General features: G+C 45.3%; 1 protein-coding gene and 2 long non-coding RNA genes across 4 annotated transcripts; all 3 read left to right on the forward strand.

Moving 5' to 3' along the window:
* The first annotated feature begins 12,288 nt into the window (after positions 1–12,288).
* On the forward strand, positions 12,289–12,880 carry LOC125547501 (uncharacterized). Its single transcript, XR_007300684.2, has 2 exons — positions 12,289–12,454; positions 12,532–12,880. It is a non-coding gene; the product is annotated as an uncharacterized LOC125547501 (long non-coding RNA).
* A 3,940-nt stretch (positions 12,881–16,820) lies between these two features.
* On the forward strand, positions 16,821–17,595 carry LOC125547502 (uncharacterized). Of its 2 annotated transcripts, none has more exons than XR_015599460.1 (2): positions 16,821–17,046; positions 17,165–17,595. It is a non-coding gene; the product is annotated as an uncharacterized LOC125547502 (long non-coding RNA). The 2 variants fall into 2 exon arrangements; XR_015599459.1 differs by having other exon boundaries at positions 16,821–17,016.
* Positions 17,596–18,930: 1,335 nt separating this feature from the next.
* On the forward strand, positions 18,931–19,926 carry LOC147977604 (protein FAR1-RELATED SEQUENCE 5-like). Its single transcript, XM_087514487.1, has one exon. It carries the CDS (start codon positions 18,931–18,933, stop codon positions 19,924–19,926), a length of 996 nt encoding a protein of 331 aa, XP_087370613.1.
* The last annotated feature ends 3,594 nt before the right edge of the window (positions 19,927–23,520 follow it).

A 23,520-nucleotide genomic window follows, 5' to 3' on the forward strand; every position in this document is an offset into this window, starting at 1 on the left:
AACTATCGAATTCAATTGGCGAGGCGACACCGGTGACTGGCACATATGCTATTCATGTATGATCAATGGCGATGTATGCACGTTCGGCCTGCCCACTCCATTTCTGTTTACAAGGCTTATTTTTGTAAGATGAGAAATTGGGGCATACATGCCAATCTCACATCTCCATACTGACCTTGCACTTAAAACCATATTGTAGAGTTAAGGAATTCAATATGTAGTCAAACACTTCATTTAGGACAATATAATTAGAGGATTTACATGTTCGAATCCTCCTTGGAATCTGTGATTTGCCACCATTACCATTTTCTTTTTTTACATGTCAACGAGTACAATATTTTTGTGAATGGTGACACAGTCAATTCGGTTATCGTAGTCGTGATGTTAAGATCTAGAATCAAGAGAGAATGACCCTTCATTCGATAATAGTGCATATGTATTTTTTTCATAAACTAGGCCAAACTCTTAAGTCTATTTTTGGAGGAAAAAGAAGCTGAGATCTACCCCTATGAATCGTTGAGATGTGAGGAGGAAGAACTGATTTGTGCATGACAATGAAGAAATAAGATGATGAAAAAAATAGAGAAGGGTCGGTGACAACAATGACAAGCGACAAGTCATCCACCCAAACTAATTACCAGCATCTGACCGGGTACTAATGGCGCCCACGTAGACTTGCATGGATGTTCTGATCGTCGGGTGGGCTCTCTTGGCCGCTCTAGTGTCCCGACGGGGAGTAACATTTTCATTGACAAATTTATTTTATGGTCAGCGAAGTCGAAACATTTTTTGCCAAAATTCTAGCTTTCAAGTGCTTTTCTAAAGGAAACCATTTGGAGCTGCTGGTCCATTTCTAGGGGTTTAGTAGTACCCATTAGCCGATTTTGTCACTGCTCTGCCCGGGACACCGAGTTAATGTATTGGTATTTAGTAGGAGAAGATATTCTTTGAATCCTATATAACAAGTAATCTCCACTAACAATCATCAATTTTGGAACAATGCTGGGTGCACGAGTGTCATGCGCTGTTGATCGCTACCGAGATGACAGGCCACTTCCACATGGGGCCACTCATTATCGAATCTGCAGTCGTTATATTGGTGCAATCAACTCTGATGATGTAAGAAGAACAAAGTGGTGGACCATCTATTAGGAGGCTAAGCTGCTGTCAAGAGATTTTCCGCATGCGATGTCCGAAAGATAAGTAGACAATGCGACAGGGTCACCCACGAACCGCTCGCCGCAAGTGATCGCCGGCGCGTCGGCGGGCGCTTCTGGGCGCTCGCCGAGTCAGACGACGAAGACGCGGACGACGACAGGGATGCCTCCCCGGCGGTGTCGCCACCATCTCCAACGCCCTCCGATCTAATTTGTGAATTTTTTCATTCAGGGTATAGCGAGGATGAAGTGGCTACGACGATCGATCGGGTTTTGCCTCCGGATGATCCGGCGCGTATCGGTCTTCACGCGGGCGAGAAGAATGAGATGATCCGACGCGTAGTTCATCGGAAAACGGCGGCGTCGGCGCTCAGGCCATGGAAGGGCCCCCTACCTAAGGTGAGTCTTCCGAATCTCACGTTATTCGATCTGATTAGGCCGGAGTCTTGGATCACAGTCAAGAAGAAGAAGAACGCGAGGCGGCGCGCTGTTAGTCTGGCAACGGCGACGTCCATCACGGCCGCGGCGATGACCGGGATCTCGCTCGCGAGATCGCAGCGTTTGAACGATCTGTTGGGTAGTGTTGGGCCGGTTCGGAGTGAACCGGGTCCGCGAGGCGTTGGGCCGGAGAAGGATGGGTATGAGGCCCATGCTGGACCGGGCCACGCTCCTACCCTTAATGCGATCCCATGCACGTACGAGGACGATCGACTCTCTCTCGCTCGTGCGCCGCCGTATCCTAGGGTTCGTAAGGTTGGGACGAGGGGCTTCCCTCTCTGTGGTGTTCGTCGGGCTCGGAGGATCCGGACATGGACGGCCGCGGGGATGCGCCGCCGCCAGCCAAAAAGTCCTCTTCCGGTCCAGCGGGACGGGGTGGGGCGGCTCCGCCGCCGGCGGTGGGTGCCGGACGTGGAGTCCTGGCGCCGCCTGGCCAAAGGCCGCCGGCGGGTGGGGGCGTGGTGCAGAGTCACCCAGGCAGAGGCGCTGGCCCCTTGGGCGCGCGGCCTCCGGGGCAAGTTCACCTGCAGCCGGCCTCTGGACGGGGCGGCCTGAGACCGCCGGCGCCAGGCGCGGCGCCCATTGCTCCAGCCGCTGGACGGGGCGGCCTGAGACCACCGGCGCCAGGCGCGGCGCCCATTGCTCCGCCGGCTGCGAGTCGTGGAGGCCCTCGGCCTGCTGCGCCGGGCGCGACCGGGGTGGCTCCGGCTGGCCGCGGTGGAGGGCCTTGGCCTACTGGGGGCTTACCGGCGCCCTCGGGCAATCAACCTCGTGCTGCACCTCCGCCCCATTACGTTGTAAGGCCGACGCAAAACCGGTCCGGTCCGACTCAGACTAATCAGCATTCAAACAACAGAGAGCCCAGTGATCCGCCCCAAGGCCAGTGGGGGGGTGATGGGTATGATGTGTATGGTGAGGGACGGCACCGTGGCTCCTCGTCCACGGGAGGAGGTCGTGGCTATGCCTGGCAGAGTGATGGGTCGGCTGAGAGACCGTTTCTCGGCCCTACTGGCGGATTTGTTGAGGGAGCCTCAGGCCCGGATCACCGTCAGAGAGGTGGCTTTCGGGGCCATCGTGGAGGTCGGGGAGGAGGCCATGGGAGGTTTCGCCGACCGCCCCCGCCTAAGGCAGTTGTTGAGCACGCGGCGTCAGCACTGGAGGCCGACCACGCGCCCACTGAGCTTCCTTCCCAGGCGATGGAGGTGGTGACTGCTTTGGCCAGTGTTGAGGTTCCTGAGAATGGGACTATGGCCGAGGATACCGGCAGGTCCGATGCTGACAGGCTGTCCAAGTATGCGCGCAAAAAGGAAAAGATGCTTTGCTACCGTTGTGGGGAGAAGGGCCATTTCATTGCTGAGTGCGTGGCCGAGCTGTGTGAGACATGTGGCAAGCCGGCTCATGCCTCGGGGGAGTGCCCGTTCTTGCGTGACCAGGCTCCGTCGCTGACTGTGTATGGATTCTACTGTGCTGAGCTTATGTTCTTTGAATCACCGGCTGCGCGAGAGATTCCGGATGAGACCCCGAGCTTGACCACCGGGGTTGTGAAAGCTACCCAGGGAGAGGTGACTGAGGCTCAGATCGTGCGGAGGCTTCAGGAGCTGGCTCCGGGGGACTTTCGGTGGGAGCTGGTGGTTCTCGAGGATAAGGTATATAAGGTTGATTTTCCCACTGTGGATGACTTGCAGCGGTTGTTGAGCTTTGGTTTGTGTAGAGTTCCTGGCACTTCGTGCATTCTGGAGTTCCACGAGTGGAAGAAGGTGGAGCCTAAGGGAAAGCCGCTTACGCAGGTCTGGTTGCGGTTTGTTGGGGCCCCGTCTAAGCCTTTGCAGGATGTTCGAGTTGTGGCCAGTTTGGGTATGTTGGTTGGGAAGACGGAGAGAGTTGATATGGCTTTTACCCGGGCTCATGGGGTGGCCCGGCTTTTAGTCAGTGTTCTGGATATTGAGTTCGTGCCTGATGTGGTCAACTGGACTTATAGGGGAGAGGTGTTCCCGCTCGATATTGAGTTTGAGGACACAGATCTGTTTACTGATGCGGTTAATGGGAATGATGTTGATATGCATGAGGGTGATGGAGGTGCGGGAGCCAATGGGGCACAGACTGATGAATCCGAGGGGTCTAACGGCTCTCGCCCAGATGCTCAGTTGCCCAGGAATGGGACCGGGGTTGAGCCGGCAGCATCGCCATCGGTGCCTATGACTTCGTTGCGGTTCGGGTCCTTTGAGCCAGCATCAGCGCCTCCCAGACTTTGGAGTGACCGGGTAGACTATGATGATATGTTTGAGCGCACGCTTCCTCTGTTGGAGTTTGAGGGGGCTGGCGGTTCTATGCCTGCACGCTTGGTGAGGGCCTCATCGGCGAGGACTCTGGATGGAGTTGGGGTGGGGGAGCCGGAGGTTGCTTCTCCTTCCCTTCCTCCTCTTGTGGTCGAGGATCCGGTACGGATTGCTGCCTGTGAGCTGGTGTTGGGGGGAGGGGGTCGGGGCAGGAGCCCTTGATGTCTCCCCTTCATATCCCGAAGCCGGTGACGTCGGTCACGTTGGGGTCGGCCAGCGCCGGGGGAGGGAGCCCAAGGCAGGTGGCCTCGGCCCCTACTACTCCGGTGGTGGCGGCGACACCTGCACCATCTGCTGCGTTGGGGGGGGGCTGGGGCAGGAGGCCCTGGCTCATCCTTCTTCCCCGGCGGTCTGGAGGACCGCCTCTCCTTCGCCGACGGCTCTTACGTCTGCACCGGCGGGTGGGGCGGGAGGAGGGCGCGGGCAGGCAGCCCCCGTCATCCCCTCTCCGTTCGCACCAGTGGCCGTGGACCCCGGCGTGGGGCACCTGTCTGAGGGGCTTGGGAGCCCGCAGCCGCCTTCTCTGGTAACCTCGGTTGATCCTTTGAGGGACTCAGCGCCAGGTTTTACTAGGGAGGAGGTTGTTGCTTTTGGCGGGATCCCGGACCCCGTCTCGACGGGGAGACGGATGAGTGCTCGCATCCACGAGCTCCCGGAGGTGGATGATATGCAGCAGCGGTGCGCTATGAGGGCGGCCAAGCTTCAGGAGGCTGCATTATCTTCTGGTATGTCCGTCAACATATCTAACTCTTTATTGCATTTTTCTAATGAGGAGATTATAAATAATGCAAACCAATTAGGAGTTTCACTAGGTGCCACGGATAGTGAGATTACTAATTCGGTCAATGATATGTTAGATTTGGAGGCAGAATGTGTCTTAGAGACTATTCGTAATCTTGCAGCGGTTAAACCAATGAATGATGATGAGATTGATGCGTTAGGGGTTAGAGTGCTCGATAATCTGTGTGCGGATCTAGCACCTCCAAATCATGTGTCTGAGGACGATGATGTACCCATAGAGAATGATGCTGGTAGTATAAGTGAACCCGGTTATGAGGACCGCGTGTCAGAACCTAGTAAACCAAAACGTAAGTGGAAACGGAAGATCTATCCTGATTCCGCAGTTTGTGGGAGTGCTACGATTCGAATCACTAAAAAATTCCATGATGAAATATGAGAGGAATCTTTTGAAATAGCAGAGGTCTGAAGGACTTGGCTAAAAGAAGGCTCCTTGCTGAGGCAGCTTTAGAGCAGAAGTTAAATTTTGTTGCTCTATCGGAGACTGGTAGAGAAAACTTTGCGCCCCAGTTTCTTTCTTCTCTTGTGGGTGGTATTGATTTCGATTGGCATTGCCTCCCTCCGTGAGGAAGATCGGGTGGTATCTTACTCGGTGTGAGATGCGATTCGCTTGAAGTACGAAGTGTAGTGATGGGTGACTTCGCGGTGAAGTTTCGAGTCAGTTCTAAGATAGATGGTTTTAACTGGGCTTTCGTGGCGGTTTATGGTGCGGCACAGCCCGAGCTTAAACCGGAGTTTCTGGCGGACCTTGTTCGAATCTGTGGGTCAGAACAACTTCCAATTTTAGTTGGAGGTGATTTCAATATCATCAGGAGGAGAGGGAGGAGAAGAACAATGATAACTTTGACGGCAGATGGTCGTTTATGTTCAATACCATTATTGAAAGCTTGGATCTGAGGGAGATAGAGCTTTCTGGTAGAAAGTTTACCTGGGCTAATGCTTTGCCAAACCCAACTTATGAAAAACTTGATCGAGTTCTTGCGAGCGTGGAGTGGGAACAAAAGTTCCCTTTGGTTACGGTGCAAGCTCTCTCCAGGGGAATATCTGATCACACACCCTTGTTCGTGGACTCAGGGGAGCCGAACCACGTGGGTAACAAGAACACCTTTTCTTTCGAGATGTCATGGTTCGAACGCGAGGGGTTCTTGGACTTGATTGCCAGGGAATGGGATAGAGGTGCAGGAGGCACGACTGCGATCGAGCGTTGGCAGAATAAGATTAGACATTTGAGAAGTTTCTTACGGGGTTGGGCTAAGCACCTCAGTGGTGTGTATAAGATTGAAAAGGATAGACTCCTTTCTCTTATACAGGCCCTGGACATAAAGGCCGAATCCACTATTTTACTGCCAGCTGAGCTTCAGGTTAAAACTGAGGCGGAGAAGAGGTTGAAAGAACTACTCCGCGAAGAAGAATTGAAGTGGGCTTTGCGTGCTAAATTCCGCAAAGTGGTCCAAGGGGACGCGAATACTCAATTCTTTCATTTGATAGCTAATGTTAAACACAGAAAGAAGCGTATCTTTCAGCTTGAACAAGATGAGGGCACTATTTTAGAACAGGATAACCTAAAAACTTATATTACCGAGTATTATAAGCAGTTATTTGGACCTCCGGAGGATAATTGTGCGTCCCTTGATGAGTCCAGGACTGAGGATGTGCCTCAGCTATCGGCTGCCGATAATGATATTCTGGTTGCCCCGTTCTCAGAGAAGGAGGTGTTTGATGCTATTGCACAGATGAAAAACAATAAGGCTCCCGGACCAGATGGATTCCTGGCCGAGTTCTATAAAAAGTGCTGGCACATTATTAAGGGGGATTTGCTACCTATGTTCCATGATCTGTTCTCTGGACAGCTTCAGTTATTTCACTTGAATTTTGGAACTATCACACTGCTTCCTAAGAAAACGGATGCTGTGCGAATTGAGCAATTCAGGCCGATCTGCCTCCTCAATGTTAGTTTCAAAATTTCCACCAAGGTAGGAACTAATAGGCTCACACAGATTGCGCATTCTGTGGTACAACAGTCCCAAACTGCTTTCATGCCGGACAGAAATATCCTTGAAGGGGTGGTCGTCCTGCATGAAACACTCCATGAAATCCATTCCAAAAAATTAGATGGAGTAATTTTTAAGGTGGATTTCGAGAAAGCGTACGATAAGGTTAAATGGCCATTCCTCCAACAGTCATTGCGTATGAAAGGTTTTGATGAAGCCTGGCGCTGACAAGTTGAATCATTTACGCAAAAAGGTAGTGTGGGAATTAAAGTTAATGATGACATAGGTCATTACTTCTAGACACATAAAGGCCTAAGACAAGGAGATCCGATGTCCCCTATCTTGTTTAACATTGTGGTGGATATGTTAGCAATTTTGATAGGAAGGGCTAAGGAAAATGGTCAAGTAGGTGGATTGGTACCTCATCTTGTTAATGGAGGTATATCCATCCTTCAGTACGTTGATGATACAATTATATTTATGGAGCATGACTTGGCCAAGGCGAGAAATATGAAGCTTGTGTTATGCCTATTTGAACAATTGACCGGTTTAAAGATTAACTTTCATAAGAGCGAGTTGTTCTGCTTTGGTAGAGCCAAAGACGAACAGGAGGCTTATAGGCAATTGTTTGGGTGCGAGTTGAGAGAGTTACCCTTCTCTTACCTGGGTATTTCAATCCACCATCGTAGGCTGACAAACAAAGAGTGGAAGTGCATCGAGGACCGATTTGAGAAGAAACTGAGTTGTTGAAAGGGTAAGCTCATGTCATACGGAGGCCGATTAATCCTGATTAATTCGGTGCTCACGAGTATGCCTATGTTTCTCCTATCATTCTTTGAGGTCCCAGTTGGTGTTAGGAAGAGACTGGACTTTTATCAATCGTGTTTCTTTTGGCAGGGTGATGAGCTTAAACGAAAATATCGGCTTGCTAAATGAGATATCATCTGTAGACCGAAAGACCAAGGGGGTCTCGGTATTGAGAATCTAGAAGTTAAGAATAGATGCCTTCTTAGCAAGTGGCTGTGGAAGCTCTCAATGGAGAATGATGCCATGTGGGCTCAAATCCTTCGTGCCAAGTACCTCCAGACAAAAACTTTGTCCCAGGTTATAGTCAGGCCGACCGATTCACCTTTCTGGAAAGGTCTGATGAAAGTCAAACAATCTTTGTTTAATATGATGAAGTTTGTTATTGGAAACGGCACTAGTACACGTTTCTGGGAGGATACTTGGCTCGGCGAGACACCTTTGGCCATCCAATATCCGTCTTTGTACCGTATTGTTCAACGACGTGAAGTGTTCGTCGCATCGGTATTTCAATCTATCCCCCTTAATATTCAGTTCCGACGGACGCTAGCGGGCAATCGTTGGAAAGAATGGCTCCGTCTAGTTAGGAGACTGATGGAGGTCCAGCTTTCTCAACAACCCGGTGAATTACGCTGGAAATTGACTAAGTCTGGAGTATTCACTGTTAAATCAATGTATATTGATGTTATTAATTCGAACTCCATTCCTACTTCCAAGCATGTTTGGGATGTCAAAGTTCCCTTGAAAATAAAAGTGTTTATGTGGTTTGTCCATAAACAAGTTATTTTAACCAAGGACAACTTGATAAAGCGTAACTGGACAGGACCTACTAGGTGTAGTTTCTGTGATCGGGATGAGACAATCAAACACCTTTTTTTTTGATTGCCCGTTGGCCAAAGTACTTTGGCAGACGGTCCACATTGCTTTTAATATCAATCCACCGAATTCTGTTAACGCGTTATTTGGGACATGGCTTAATGGGATTGAGCCTGACTTCGCGAGACACATTCGGGTTGGAGTTTGTGCCTTGCTGTGGACTATCTAGACTTGCAGAAATGATTTGGTTTTTAAAAGAATATCATGTATCCATTTTTTGCAGGTTATATTCCGAACTACGGCGCTGATCCGTTCGTGGTCGCTACTCACCCCGACGGAGGCCAGGGAGCATTTGGTTACTGGGTCTTTCCGCTGGGAGATGGTAGCTCGGGATATCTTCAACCGGTTTGGATGACGGTCATGTAATAGGATAGGCATATAGTTTACCTATCTAGTTTTAGCCAGCCGGTTGTGGCGTCTGTTCATGGCTAGTGGGTGTTTCTAGCCTTTTTGGCTCTGTGTGAGCTTTTTTTGCTTCGTTATTACTTTTGGAGACCTTGGAACCATGTTGACACTACTTTTTTTGGTTAATAAGATGGCCGTATACATCTTTCTGATGCAGAGCCCGGGGAATCCCCTTTTCGAAAAAAACGAACTTGCTTCGTATGCTAGAGTGCACGGAGATCTCCTTCCACCGGCGAGTGTGCCTTAGCTCTCTGTGTGAAACTGAATGTAATCTGGGTTGAGCCCTGTTTTTAATACACTTGGATTTGGATGTTACCTACAAAAATAATCTACAGAGTCAACCTTTATAGTGACGTACGTTTTTTCAATAAAGGGCGTCTTTATTAATTCAAAATGTAGCATCAAGAAGATACAAATCATGATGAGTAACACCCGGCCTCTGCTTAGTTAGGATGCAGACAGCCAAACACAAATAGTCTGAAAGAAAATAAAAAGATGACATATCGGCACTAGTAGAGTTAAATAAGACCATCACTGTGCCTATGTTGAAGGATGTGATGGGCCGATACGGAGATTATGCTGTCACCCATGTTGGGAAAAAACCTTCATGGCCACTCGCTCCAATTGCATACACACCGCCTTGAACAGCGGTTGGAACTCCGTACGCTGAAGCATAGACCACGTATGAAGAGATTGCGTACAACGGAAAATAACCTGCAAAGGAGAAGAGTGTTTGTCACTAAAAATCAGATCATTTCTGCATAAGCAAAGCGACCATAATAAGGCATACGCTCCCATCCTTATTAGTGTTTTGAATCTATAAGGAATACCATCCAGCCAGTGACAAAAAATATTGGCAACACCTATGGGCGGACAAAGATTAGACGCTAGTTGGATGATTGACCATGTAGAACGTGCAAACTTGCACTGGAAAACGAGGTGTCTGATTGTCTCGTCATGAGTACAAAAGCCGCACTTCTTACTTTCATGCCAGTTGCGACGAGCGAGGTTATCTTTGGTTAGAACCACTCCCTTCCAAAGGTACCACATGAAGATCTTAACTTTCAGTGAAATCTTCGATCTCCAGATTTTCTTGTTATTATCCACTGGGACCTCTGAATGCGTGAGCGCATGGTACATCGAGTCGACTGTGAAGGACCCAGATGCAGTGAGGTTCCAGCAGAACACATCTCGTCCTTGTGTCAGATTAATCATATTCAATCGGGACAAAAGATGTTGCCATGACACAAGACGAGGGCCAATCAAATCTCGCCTGAAAGAAATATCTGGTGGAAAGGAACTGAGCACCTGCGCAAGAGTTTCATTCTTATCACGAACAATGCGGTGCAAAGCTGGATATTGTTCCCGGAGACTGGCATTGCCTAGCCAGATGTCCTCCCAGAAACGAATCTCAGACCCATCTTTAATCACGAAAGATCCAAAGCGGAAAAGATGTTTCTTTGCCGCCATTAGACCTGCCCAAAAGTGTGAATCACCAGGTTTCCAATAGGCCCGAGACACAGCTTTTTGGCATAATACTTGTTGCGCAGCAGGGTTTGACAAACACCATCCTCAGTAAGAAGTCTGAACAACCATTTACTAAGTAAGGCATCATTCTTGACTTGCAGGTCATGAATGCCTAGGCCACCTTGGTCTTTAGGCCTACAAACCATGCTCCATTTTGCCAGTTTGTATTTTTCTTTTCATTGTGTCCTTGCCAAAAAAATCTGGATCTGAAAGAATCCAGTCTTTGCAAGACCCCTCTTGGAAGTTGGAAAAAAGAAAGCATATAGAGAACCATGTTTGTGAGAACATAGTTGATCAAGACCAGTCGTCCTCCAACAGAGAGCAACTTGCCTTTCCAACTGCTCAATCGTTTCTCTAAACGCTGCTCTACATATTTCCACTCCGCATTAGTGAGACGACGGTAATGAATTGAAATTCCCAAATATTTAATTGGGAATTGGCCTTGTGCACAACTAAACAGGTCAGCATAATCAACTGCCGCCTCAATGGCTTCTCCAAAGCAGAACAATTCATTTTTATGAAAGTTGATTTTAAGGCCCCACATTTGCTCAAACACCGAAAGCAAGAGTTTCAGGTTTTGAGCCTTGTCTAGGTCATGTTTCATAAATAGAATTGTATCATCGGCATATTGCAAAATGGATAGTGACGTACTTACGTGTTAGCCCCAGTATTACTTTCACCCGTTTATGTCCTTGTGTAGTGGCGTGCATGCTTGCATGCAGACGGAGCCGGTGGGGCGGGGGACGGACTCCTAAGTCGCCCTGGGGCGGGCCGGTGCACCACATGTGCCCGGACCGCCCGGCCAGCACGTCACCGGTGAAGACATCGTCGCATGCGCTGCACCGGAAGACTCTGCTGCGGGTTGGTACACCAAACACTACACCGTAAGATCACCGGTCCATCTCGCGCGGTCGCGTTCGCATGGTGTCCAAGTTGTGATCGATGACTCTGCCTCTTGCGTGTGTATGATGTACTATGACTGCGCTGTATTTCGGGAAAACGACGTGGAAATAACACTGGTTTCAGATCATCTGAAAATGGAACAGAATCTTGTTTCAGATGCAATGCACTAACTGGGGTGACGATGATGTTCTTGTCCTTTTTTTAGATATATATAATAATGGTTCTTATCTCCCTGTATGGTGGCTTGCCAAGTCTTTGCACGCACTTTTTTTAATCATTTCGCCTGCTTGAGCTACCGTTTTTTTTCTTTGTGATGAAAGCAACTACTACCAGTCTACCACAGATGTCCACGTCTAGCCGTCTCGGTGGACATCTTATTTCTCAGTTAAGATTACTAATGTGTTCATGTAGTTCTAAAAGAGTGTTCAGTGTGTGTCAATAATTTGTTTAGTTAGTGCAAAATTAGTATCATCTTAGTCGACTGGAAATCTTAAAATTCATTCAACTTTACAAAATTGTTCACTTAGTTAAATAAAAATGTTCGCCGTCCAAAGCTCATCCGGTATAAAAGTTCAGAATATTTGGTCCCAGAGTTAAAAATGTGGAATATTGAACAGATCTCAGCATCGAATCAATGGTTCTCTTTCTGCACAAAAAAGAGAAAAGAAAAAAGAATCAATGGTTCTCAACATCTAGTAAGCGCTAAGAAATTCTCGGTCGATGGAGAATTAACAACATACCTCACATGTGCCTTGCTTATGATGCTCTTACTCTTTAGAGTTGGTGGCACGTGACTTGCTTGTTTGCTCCTCAGAGTATTGGATTGGAGGTTCTATATGTCCCACCTAATAATATGGACATAAGGCTCCAAATATGTCCCTGTTGACCGTAGACTTTGACCGTATTGGAGTCCATGTCCATCGCCACGAGAGCCTCCATAGACTATTCTTGAGCATACCGCGTTTCATCTATGTGTATATATGTGGACTGATGAGCTCATTCCCAAGGGAGATAATTCAATAGAACATCATGAAGGGCTCTTCTTCTTCTTCTTCTTCTTCTTCTTCTTCTTCTTCTTGTACCACCATTGCACAAACTATGGCAATCGTGGGTATTTTATTACTATGCAACTTCCTGCCATGCTCGACGGCCAACCAAGGTAAATATTATGTTTTTCTGTTTGGCAGTAATATTATGCGCAGTCCCAATATTCTACCCATGGCTTCATGTATGCAGTTCATCCAGACGGTTTCCGCCCTGTGGTGGGTCCTCCATCGCCGCGGCCCGGGACATCCATTAGCTGCGTCCATGGATGCCGGCACCTTGACACTACGCCACCAGCAACACTAGCGCCGCACCGCAAGATCCTGCAGCGAGCAGCTGCCAACGTGCCCCTAATGTATGAAGCACCACGGATGCTATGAGCACTGGGTCTCTTTTTCTTGCTGTGCCGTGTCGAGCTCTCGGTTATTTCATGATTTTGCTTGTCGTCTTCAAATCACACTGTGAAAGGGTGTTTCTGCGACTGGTATATAAGTAAGACTCTGGAAAACAAATAATGAACGAATATGTTGAATCCTTCTTACATTGTATAAACAATATCTAGATAGCATGTTATTACGGTACATGAAAAAACTATAGTGAAACTATATACTCCATTCATAAAAGTGAGTCGTGCCTTGTGCATGGTCCATTCATACATGCTCATGAGAAAATAGAAGGGCCAAGGCTGGGCCATGGACTTCGTTTCGAAAAAAGTAAAACAGAAGGATCTACCTGAGACCAAGGTTCTAGTGTTAGCAGCACACTAGTACGTAGGTCAATTGCTCACTGATTTGAACTACAAGCCATTGATTCAGAGGAGCATAGGAACACGAGGAAGAGGAAACAAAAGCGAGGAGGCCTAAGCCATCCTAATCCGCCGACTTGTCTATAGTCAATTCCCTCGTATATTGCGTTCCATGGCTTTTGAGAAGCCCAAGCCTAGTACAGGAAGCCCATGGTCAGGGCCACAACGATAATAGGGAAGATTGCTAACATTTGGATTCGGAACTCACCGTTTTTCACGGTAACCAAGAAATACCATATATTTTGGACAAACTTTATAATAATTTTGAATGCTAATTCTTCTAAACTACTCCCTCCGTTCCTAAATATAAGACACGTTAAAGATTTCAATATGGACTACATACAGAGCAAAATGAGTGAATCTGCACTCTAAAATATGTCTATGTACATCCGTATGTAGTCCATATTGAAATATGTAGAACATCTTGTATTTAAAAATGGAGGGAGTAGTTATAGATAAGGCTTGAACTAGTTTTGTGTATAGACTAAAAAGAAGGTGCAAAGAGGGGACTCAAACTCGTTACCTCCCAATGCAGAAAATACACAGTTATCTACACCATGGCTAAGTATGCTGATATAACAGGGGTTCCATGAAATCTTCATTGCAGAGGCCGGGGGTAATCCTCCTTTTCAAAAAAAAACATAAGATCTTCATATTGTGGATCACCATACAGTTTCATACACGCACAATGATTCACTTTTTGGGATTTTTCTTATGAAGTATTTACTTTTTAGACCTTTTATAAATTTGAAGTCCAAATCTGATCCCCACATAGAGACACAAGAAAAAAAATCTAGCATGAGGCATGAGTACCAGCTAAACCAATCCTGCTTCGTTGTGTTTTGGCCCAGACAAAAATGCTAGATCATCGGTCTACACTGTCATACGGAGCCACAACACTATGGACCTACCACTGGGATGATGAGTTAGTTTAAGGGTATTAGGTTATCTACAATAGTGCTATCTTGCTAGTACCACATAGGATGATTGTTGATCTAGAAGAAAGAGAAACAAAAACAACATGGGTTGTCTTCTTCTTTTAAAGTGATGATATGATAGATACATATTCTTTTAGTTTAATTTTATTCACCTCATAATTTTATAAGCATGTAAAGATTAGCTGTTAGAGTTCAACCGCGAAAAAAAGATTAGCTGTTAGAGTTAGCACTAAAACAAAATCCACTATATAACATAATTTTGCGTTCTCAATGTGAAGTGCATTATACTCCATCCGATCCATTTTACTCTGCGAATAACTTTTCCCCCTTTTTTCCGATTTACTTTGTGTGTTGCCCATTTCAACGATTCTTTCCTATGCTGCCCCTAGTATTCCGCTTGCGTGCAACCAATCAAACTAATAATATCCTTTGTTCTGCACGCCATGCAGAGAAGGAGAGAGAAACCGACGCGGGAATTGAGGAGTTCAGCGATGGTCGATGCAGAACCAATCGCTGCATGCGGGTTGACAACAACCCAACTTCCCTTACATGCAAAAGCAAGTGCAATTTAGTCCGAAAAAACCGAATGCATCCTTTCATTGATATACGAGTCCAACGTTATGCACAAAGTAAAATGGATAAGGCTGGTTGTAATGGGGAGTATCATATACTAGTATCATGCATATGGTACTAGTGTATGATACTGCCTCCATAATGCATAGTATCATATATTAGTATCATGTAGAACTTTATTTATTGCCATGCATGACACATAGTAGCATAACATTTATTATGATACGGTATCATAATATGATACTCAACCCTCTCTTTCTTTATTTAATTTTAAGACACCTCATTAAAATTGCCTAGTTGGCATGCATTATACTAGCTATGATACTCCCATTATGACCAGCCTAAGAGAGAGTAATATGTTAGCTTGTCACCCTGAATGGTGCTCCGTCTTTGCATGCACTTAAGATTAAAGTGCATGCTTGGTTTGATTCTTGGTGTGCAGGGGGTGCAACCACGACCCAACTATAGGTTGGTTTTTGGCAATGAATTAAAACATCTTTTGAGAAATCTATGCTTATTAATTGGTAAAATTGATGTAGACATACAAGTTACCGAAGATTAACAATTAGATTTTACACAAAATTGACAAGTAATTATTGGTAGGTACATTAACTTTCATTGAAAGGATAATGGGTTTGACCCTGTTGATAATCCGATTGATACTTGACAACAAATTAAGTGGCAGGGTAGCACAAGCTTCCACATGATTGATAGGCTATGATGACGTGACCTTCTTAAAATATTGGATGTTCTATCTGCCTCACCTAACTTGATCATAAGGTTCCGACTTCCAAGTATAACTGTTGACCGGGAATCTGGTAGTAGACTTTGACCGTATTGAAGACCCTCAAACTGAGGGGGTGTTTGGTTCCAGGGACTTTTTTGTGTTGGGATTAGAAAAAGTCCCTAGCAAACCAAATAGGGTGGGACTTTTTTGGGACTTTTTTGCTAAACGTCCTTAGAAGCACCTCCTTAAGAGTCTTTTCCAAAAAGTCCTAGGGACTAGAAAAAGTCCTAGGACTAGGGAACCAAACACCACCTAAGAGTCTTCATGAATATAGAACTACTATCTCCGTCCTGTTTTATTAGTCCCTGTTGTATTTCGTGCCCAATTTTGATCATAAATTTAGCTAACAAAATGTTCTTGCATGTCAAAAAATTATATGAATCAAACGATGTAATTTTTGTTGACATGCATTAACATTTTGTTAGTTAAATCGTTGGTCAAAATTTGGCACAAATTACAAAGGAGACCAATAAACTAGGACGGAGGTAGTAACTAACACTCTTGACGTTTTATCTACTTTCTCCGGGTTTATAATGCCCCTAACACTGGAGCCTAATTTTGACCTAAAATTTGACTATTAAATCATGAGTTATATGCCATGAAAAGTAAATCCTTGAAAGCTTATTTCAGATACGAATCCAAGGAAACACTTTTTGTGCCATATAACTTATATTTTGTTAGTGAAATTTAGGCACAAATTCGAGAGGGGCTTATAGACTAGGAGAGTAATTCCCAAGGCAAGGCAATCTGGCCACCTGCACATTTTACAGCTAAGAGCAACTGTTTATTTTTTATGATTGTCATGTGCAAAGGTTCATTTTGCTTTTTCAGTGGAAAAAAGGTGTGATGGTACGAGAATGAGTAGATTGCTGGTGTCGTACTGCCATCATTAGCCCATGCAGGCAGCAATCTCACACAGATCTTTGAGGTTAGTATTAGTTCGACCATTGCCCCTTATGATGGTCTTATTTCTCGTATTGCTTTCAAGAAACCTCCCATAACAGACCTCCACACACTATGTCATAGCATCTACTGTAGTCGAAGGGCATCAAAGAATGACAAAGTCATAATTGACACGACATCGTGTATCAGCAAAGGGATAATAGGTATGACCGTGTTGATAGCTTGACCGAGACTTTACAACAAAATATGCCACGTGGTGGCACAAGCTTCCACATGGTCAACAGTTTGCAGGTTCTCAAAATATTGAAGGTTCTATCTTCTCCATCTGACATGGTCATAAGGTTCCACGTATGTCTCTGTTGACCGGGAGTCGGGAAGTAGACTTTGACCATATCAGAGTCCCTGAGAACGAGAGCCTCATTGACAAATATTGAATGTAGGTATATATATGGACAAAGAAGCTCATTCGCAAAGTAAGGAAATCTGGCCACTTGCTTGTCTACACAATTACAAGGTTAATTACAGCCACCAAAAGTCGAAGCCTAACACCGATATAATTGACAAGAAGATTATGAAGCGCTCCTCCTCTTCTTCTTCCACCGCGGCAGCTGTGGCAATCTTGGCTATCATGTTCATATACTGCTCCTTGCCATGCTCGGTGGCCGTGCAAGGTAAGCATCAGGTATTTCACTTGACAATAGGTAAGCTGCAGGAGAAGAACGTAATATTTTCGAGGCCAGGCTTCATGCAAGCTCTGGGTATATGCATGGAGTTACAGATGATGAGTAGTTAGTGATCTGTGTATACATATCATTGCAGATCTTCCAGAAGGAGATCGTCCAGGAGTGGGTCCACCGTCTCCGATCCCCGGGTCGGGGCGCCACAAGTGCCCGGGGTGCGACCGCCCCAACACTCCGCCGCCACCGCCGCACCGGAAGACACTGCTGGTTGGTACAGGAAACACCCCGTAATAAAATCACCAATGCATCTTTCGTGGTCACCTACGCATGCCGTTGAAGCTGTGGGCAGGAGCTGTCAATAAACCAAGTCCTGAGTTTGGGCATGCAAGCTGATCAAAGTGAGATCATGGGAGGCCTTTCATTTTGAAAATCACTGAGGGATGCTATGGCCTAGCCAGCCTCTGCCTCATGTCTTGTCGTATGATGGATGACCGTGCTATATATGTACTATTATGTGTAATTATTAGTTTTTCCACATCACCTTAAAAGGAATAAAAAATAGTTTCAGATCTTTGCATGGAAAAAGAGACGATCGTGTTCTTATCTCCTTTTTTATTTGATGAAAATATGGAAAATGTTCACCGTGTTGTAAAATTTGTTTGTCTGGCGGAAAAAAATATTTTTTTTAGATTTATAAAAAGAGGAATGACGCACGGATTAATATCAAACCATGGGTTCTCCACATCAGGTGGGTACTAATATATTCTCAGACAATAAAGAATTAACAAAACCAAATTTACCTAAGATACACACCTTGCTGGCGATGCTCTTGTTCTTTAGAGTTGGTGCAGACGTTTTGCACACCTAGCTCTTAAAATATTGTGGGCCTGTTCAGAGTCCCTCCGATCCACGACTCCGCTCCCGGAGCTGCAGTTGAAAATCGCGGAGCGAGGAAACAAGTTCTCCACAGATCTTGGGATTTCGCGGAGCTGCTGGATTGTTGAACAACTCATGAATGTTCTATTTAATGCACCTAACGTTGACATACATAAAGTTTCAAATATATCCCTATCGACTGGGGTATTCTTCAACCGCGGAACGAATAAGGTCATTCCTAAGTCAGGACAACACGGCCCGATGCACAAGCCAATCTCACACACTTTAAAGAAATGAGCTCCTTTACGGTGATTGGGGCAGTACTGGGAGTACTTTCGAGTACTTACCCCTCCGATTTTTATTAGCCGTCCGACCTGGTGGGGAATTAAAAATGAATAAACCTAATTAGTTTAATCAGAGAAGGGCATAATGGTCCAGGGTAAAATATTTTTTTTCAACCTATCACGTCCACGACCAGAACCACGTCTAGATCGAGTAGCTCGGTCAAGTCCTCCTTCTGTCCGACGAGCCCGGCGAGAGGAACCAATTCACCGTCATCGGCGTCGTTCTCGTCCTCCTCCTGGTCCCCTTCACTATAAAAGACGTGGTCGGCGGCAGGAAGAAGAATAAGGCATGACATCTGCGGCGGCAGTGTCGGTGGCGACGGTGGCAACGCTATAGGAGAAAGCCCCCCGCTGATCCTATCGCTTCCGGACTTGCATCCTAAGGTATGAATCGCCCGAATCTCAACTTACTTTGATTCGTAGCCTGCACTTCCTACTTATATTTGTTTAGTCATCATCGATTTAGGTTTCCCTAATGCATGCAATTCAATTTAGATTTTTTCATCATCCATGGTCACTTCACTAGTTTACGAGGGACCCAGTTTATGGACGTTTATGATCTCTTGCCATAACATGTACAAGGAGCAAAGTTTAAAATTCCACGCAAGATTTCGTACTGGGTTTTGCATGCATTTATGTTTGTCCTTTCAGATTTTTATTCATCTAAATTGTGATGCAGGAAGACATGGCGGATGTAAGTCATGAGTCAATGATGGAGTACTATCATATTTCCAACAAGATGTTTAATAATGAGGATGAAGGTTATACATTCTATAACAAATATGGTCTTGAGAAAGGTTTTAGTGTCCGGAGAAGCTATGTCGAGTGGGATGGATCCAGCTGCCATATAATTTTAAGGAAAATTGTGTGTAGTCGTGAATGGGTTCGTGAAGAGAAGCACATGAAGAGGAAGATGGAAGATAGAAAGAGGAGGCCACGGAGTATAACTCGTGTAGGGTGTAAAGCTAAATTGATGATTGCAAGACAGGAGAAAACAGGTCAGTGGTTTGTGAAGGATTTCATCGATGAACAAAACCATCCTCTAGCCCCACGGGATCTGTCGTGTCTTTTGCGTTCACACAGAAGAATTAGCGATGAGCAGAAAGCGAACATTGCAGACATGGAAAAATCTGGGATCAGAAAACACCATATTATGGATATTATGTGCATGCAATACGGTGGATATGATGAGGTTCGATGCATTATGAGGGACATTTACAATTTCTGCCATTCTAACAAGCAGGAAACAATTTCTTCCGGGGATGCTCAAACGGTGATCAATCACATGGTGGCGAGGCAAGAGCAAGATTCAGATTTTTTCTTCAGGTACTTGGTTGATGAAGCTGGCCATCTGAAGGGACTATTTTGGTGTGATAGTCAATCCCGACTTGACTACGAGGCTTTCGGAGACGTTATTGTTTTTGATAGCACATACAGAACCAATAAGTACAATCTGCCATTTGTGCCGTTTGTCGGGTTGAATTACCAACGCAACATCGTTATTTTTGCATGTGGTATCATTTCACATGAAACAAGCCAGGCATACGAGTGGATGTTACGGACCTTTTCTGATGCTATGGGACAGAAGCATCCTATATCTGTGATCACGGATGGGGACCTTGCAATGCATTCGTTTTTTCTTTTCTTTCATTTTCATTTTCTTTCTTCAAATCTCTTTTAGATTTTTTAAAAACCGGTGCATTTTTTCATAAATCCAAAAAATGTGCACGATTTTGATTTTATTTTGTACTTTCCAAAAATGTTTAATTTTTTAAAAAATTAAACAATCACAAATTTTAAAAAATGTTCAAGTTTCAAAAATTGTTCGCAAATGTTCCATTTTTTCCGTAGTTAAAAAATATTCACATTTAAAAAATCCAAATTTTCAAAAATGAACGTGTTTTAAAATTTTGTTCTGTATGTTTTTCTTCAAAATGTTCAATAAATTTCTTTTTTCGAATCTGCGCTGGGGTTTGTTTCTTAAGAGTTTGTGTTGTCTTAAAATCACTGAAGCTAGATAGCTTAGCTGGTTGTATCGACAACTCTCTCAGGACTAGATCCTTTTTTTGACTCCCACGTCTGACAGATTTTTTGATTTATTTTTACATCGCCACGGCGCCTAGATGGGCTGGCCTAGCCAGGGCTCCTTGTGTGGGTCGCGACGGCAATTTCCCGCAGAGCGCGTCACATAGGGGAGGTCCTGAGAATCACAACTATTTCAACCTCCTCTCTCTACCTCTCATCCCCGCACTGGACCATGACGGCCTGGAGCCACAAAATTCAGATTAATACGTCATCATAATTGACATGCTCATGGGCAGTTTATTTGATTCAACCTCGCCGTGCATATGATCAGTGTCAGCACAAACATTCCAACCCAACACTGACGGCTACAATTGTCTGAAACTTGCAAGCCAAACTTCAACAGCAAACACGGCTCGGTCCACCAAACGAGGGACCTGAAAATGCCATACAACTACTACCCGAAACTTGTATGAAAAGAAAGGGTGACCGTCAAATTGCGATAAGGCAAGCAAAAGGATATGTGATACATGTGTTTCTTCGTTTGACATGGCCATTACTAAATGGGCAGTCAACACTTGCTATCCGTGGAAGAAGCACAGTTCCGTCTGATTCTCTTATTGCAGCCTGGAGTTGCTCAAAGCTCTCATGCTCAATTAGAGCATATCCCTGCATACATAGGAGAAGGCAAAACCTCACAAATATTTGTGTCAGCAACAGTGACACGTCCAACGCCATTTTATTTTATATGCCACTTTGAAGTGTTTCTTGCATGATGGGCCCGACTAGTCAGGGATTGTCGTGGGCCTCGTTCGACATTAATCCTTTGCCGTGACATGAGAACCATTTCAAATACTAAAATGTGGCTCAAAAATATAACCATATATATATATATATATATATATATATATATATATATATATATATATATATGTGCTCAAAATCTGGTGCAAAATAGGCTCACAAATTGGAATGCACGTAGTTCAACTTCAGCCCGTCACTATGGGCCTGTTCGAAGCCCCTCCGCTCCGCGAGGCCGCTCCCGGAGCTGACGGAGTTCTAGTTAAAAAGTGCAGAGCTAGCAAAACGGTACTCCCGAGATTCTCAATTTCCACGGAGCGGGCGGACTGCCGAACAACGCCTATATCACAAATATCTGCCTCTTCACAGTGGAACTTACTCTTTCTTTTTAGCACTCCGCAGCAACTTTGCTTGACCTGTTCAAGCCTGTGACTTTAGCAATTGGATCTTGATGGGTTGACTCCAGGCATCTTGGAATTCGGACCCAAGATGAATCGTGCATGTACGTGCCGGTACCGAGAGAGACGACCTTGGTGTTTGTTCTTCGTCCATTGATGAATTCGGACCCAAGATGAATCACCCGCTTCATGATTAGTGCCACTGCTATTCATAGTTTTAAATAGCCGGCTATAGCCTTGCTATAGCTGTTTGAGCATGTTGCCGTTAAATGATTTGATGTACAATTTGCCGCTATAGCCTTGCTATAGCCCAGCTATAGCTTTTTTTAAGGGTCGCTGCTATATGCCATATTAAAACATTAATGCCATTTGGTGAGAGAGCTGCCTATGGTGAGTGAGAGAAGAAGCTTTGACATCGATCGATAATGAGCAAGGGACCTTCTTCTTCGTCCTCGCTCCCATGTGCCGTGCCAATCCTCCTGGTGATTGTATGCTGCTGCTCCCTGCTGCTACCCTGCTCTTGCTCTGCCGCTGCCGACCAAGACGGCGTGTTCGCGGAGAAAGGTAGCCACCAGTCCCTGCTGTTTTTTTTTTCGTGTGTTTGGAGTTGATGTTCATGCATGCTGCAACTGGCGCTAGTTGTGTGTGATTGGCATGCGATGGTGGTGTTCATGCAGGTGCAGGGTATAGTTTTCCGGCCGGAGGGCGTGTACCAGTACAGTGGCCGACGCCACCCCAGCCCCGGCCGCCGATACGCCAGGGCGGTGACGGCAGCGGCGGTGGTAGCGGTGGTGGTGGCCATGTCTACGCTAGGTTAATGTAATGTTTGGCTGAATTTCACCGAAATTTGCTATGTTTGGCCGAAATTTAACTAGTTTTTATCATAACCTCGCCGAACGGTTCTTTTTTTTAATACGCGCCTGGGGACGGCCCTGGGGGCCGACGGCTGGGGACCGACTCGCTCCCAGGGCTATTTTTTGCGTCGGCTCACCCCGAGATGCCCTTAGTTGTACACACAGTATCCTAGGAAGAGGGAGGAGCTCAAAGGATAAAAATGATAAAGTCCTCGATGGCCACTAACAATCATCAGTCTTACAAAATTTTCCTTTTAGAAACCAAAAGTAGATTTTTTTTTTTTACAAATGCACGGCTTGAAAATTTCTGCAAAGTCAACCCGATGATCAACGACAAAAAAGCGACAAATTGATAAGTAACAAAGAATTTTTTTTTGAGGGATTGATAAGTAACAAAGAAATGGGCCTAACAGAAATAGGGAAGGCTAATTTGAAAGAAAACGAGCCCATAAACCGTCGAAGTCCAACTAAGAAAAATGGACCGAACAGCCAAAAATCAAAATGGGCCTAACTGAATAAAAAAAGTGAAAATTATCAGAGCCAGGTTTCGATCCTGTGACCTGTGGGTTATGGGCCCATCACGCTTCCGCTGCGCCACTCTGATTGTCTTGTTCTACTTGCGATCCCTACTTTACTTATGATTTAAATCTACAAGATTAGCCGAGCTATGCATCTTGTAGTAATTTCTTTTTTTATGGAGTAGTATTTTTTCATTGTAGCACGTATATCTTCATGGCCATGCATGCCTCGATCGATCAGGATGAACGCTCGTAGGAATTGTATGTTACTTACACTTACCAGTAGCTTTGCTTGACCGCTTCATGCCTGCAACTGCATTGAGATGCACTCACAGCAAAGATTTTGAGTGTCAGACAGAGACGATTTCGAGCATTTGACTTGCAGCACTGGTTCAATGTCAGCATCGAGGGTCGTGATTACATTAGGTTAATCAAGATGTTCAGACCACCTTTTGACTTGACACACACTTTTTAAAATGTTTGCAAATAGTATAAAATGTTCATGATTTTAGAAAATGTTCAAAATCTGTAACAATGTTCACGAATTTGAAAAAAATCATGATTTCAGATATGTTCACGAGTTTAAAAAAATGTTCATGATTATGAAAAATTGTTCACGATTTCACGAAAAAGAGAATGATACTGTATCTCGGCGATGCAGCAAAATATGGTTGTGACCATT

This window comes from Triticum urartu, chromosome 3A, assembly GCF_056163025.1.
Source record: "Triticum urartu cultivar PI428250 chromosome 3A, HENAU_Tu73, whole genome shotgun sequence".
Classification (NCBI taxonomy): Eukaryota; Viridiplantae; Streptophyta; class Magnoliopsida; order Poales; family Poaceae; genus Triticum; species Triticum urartu.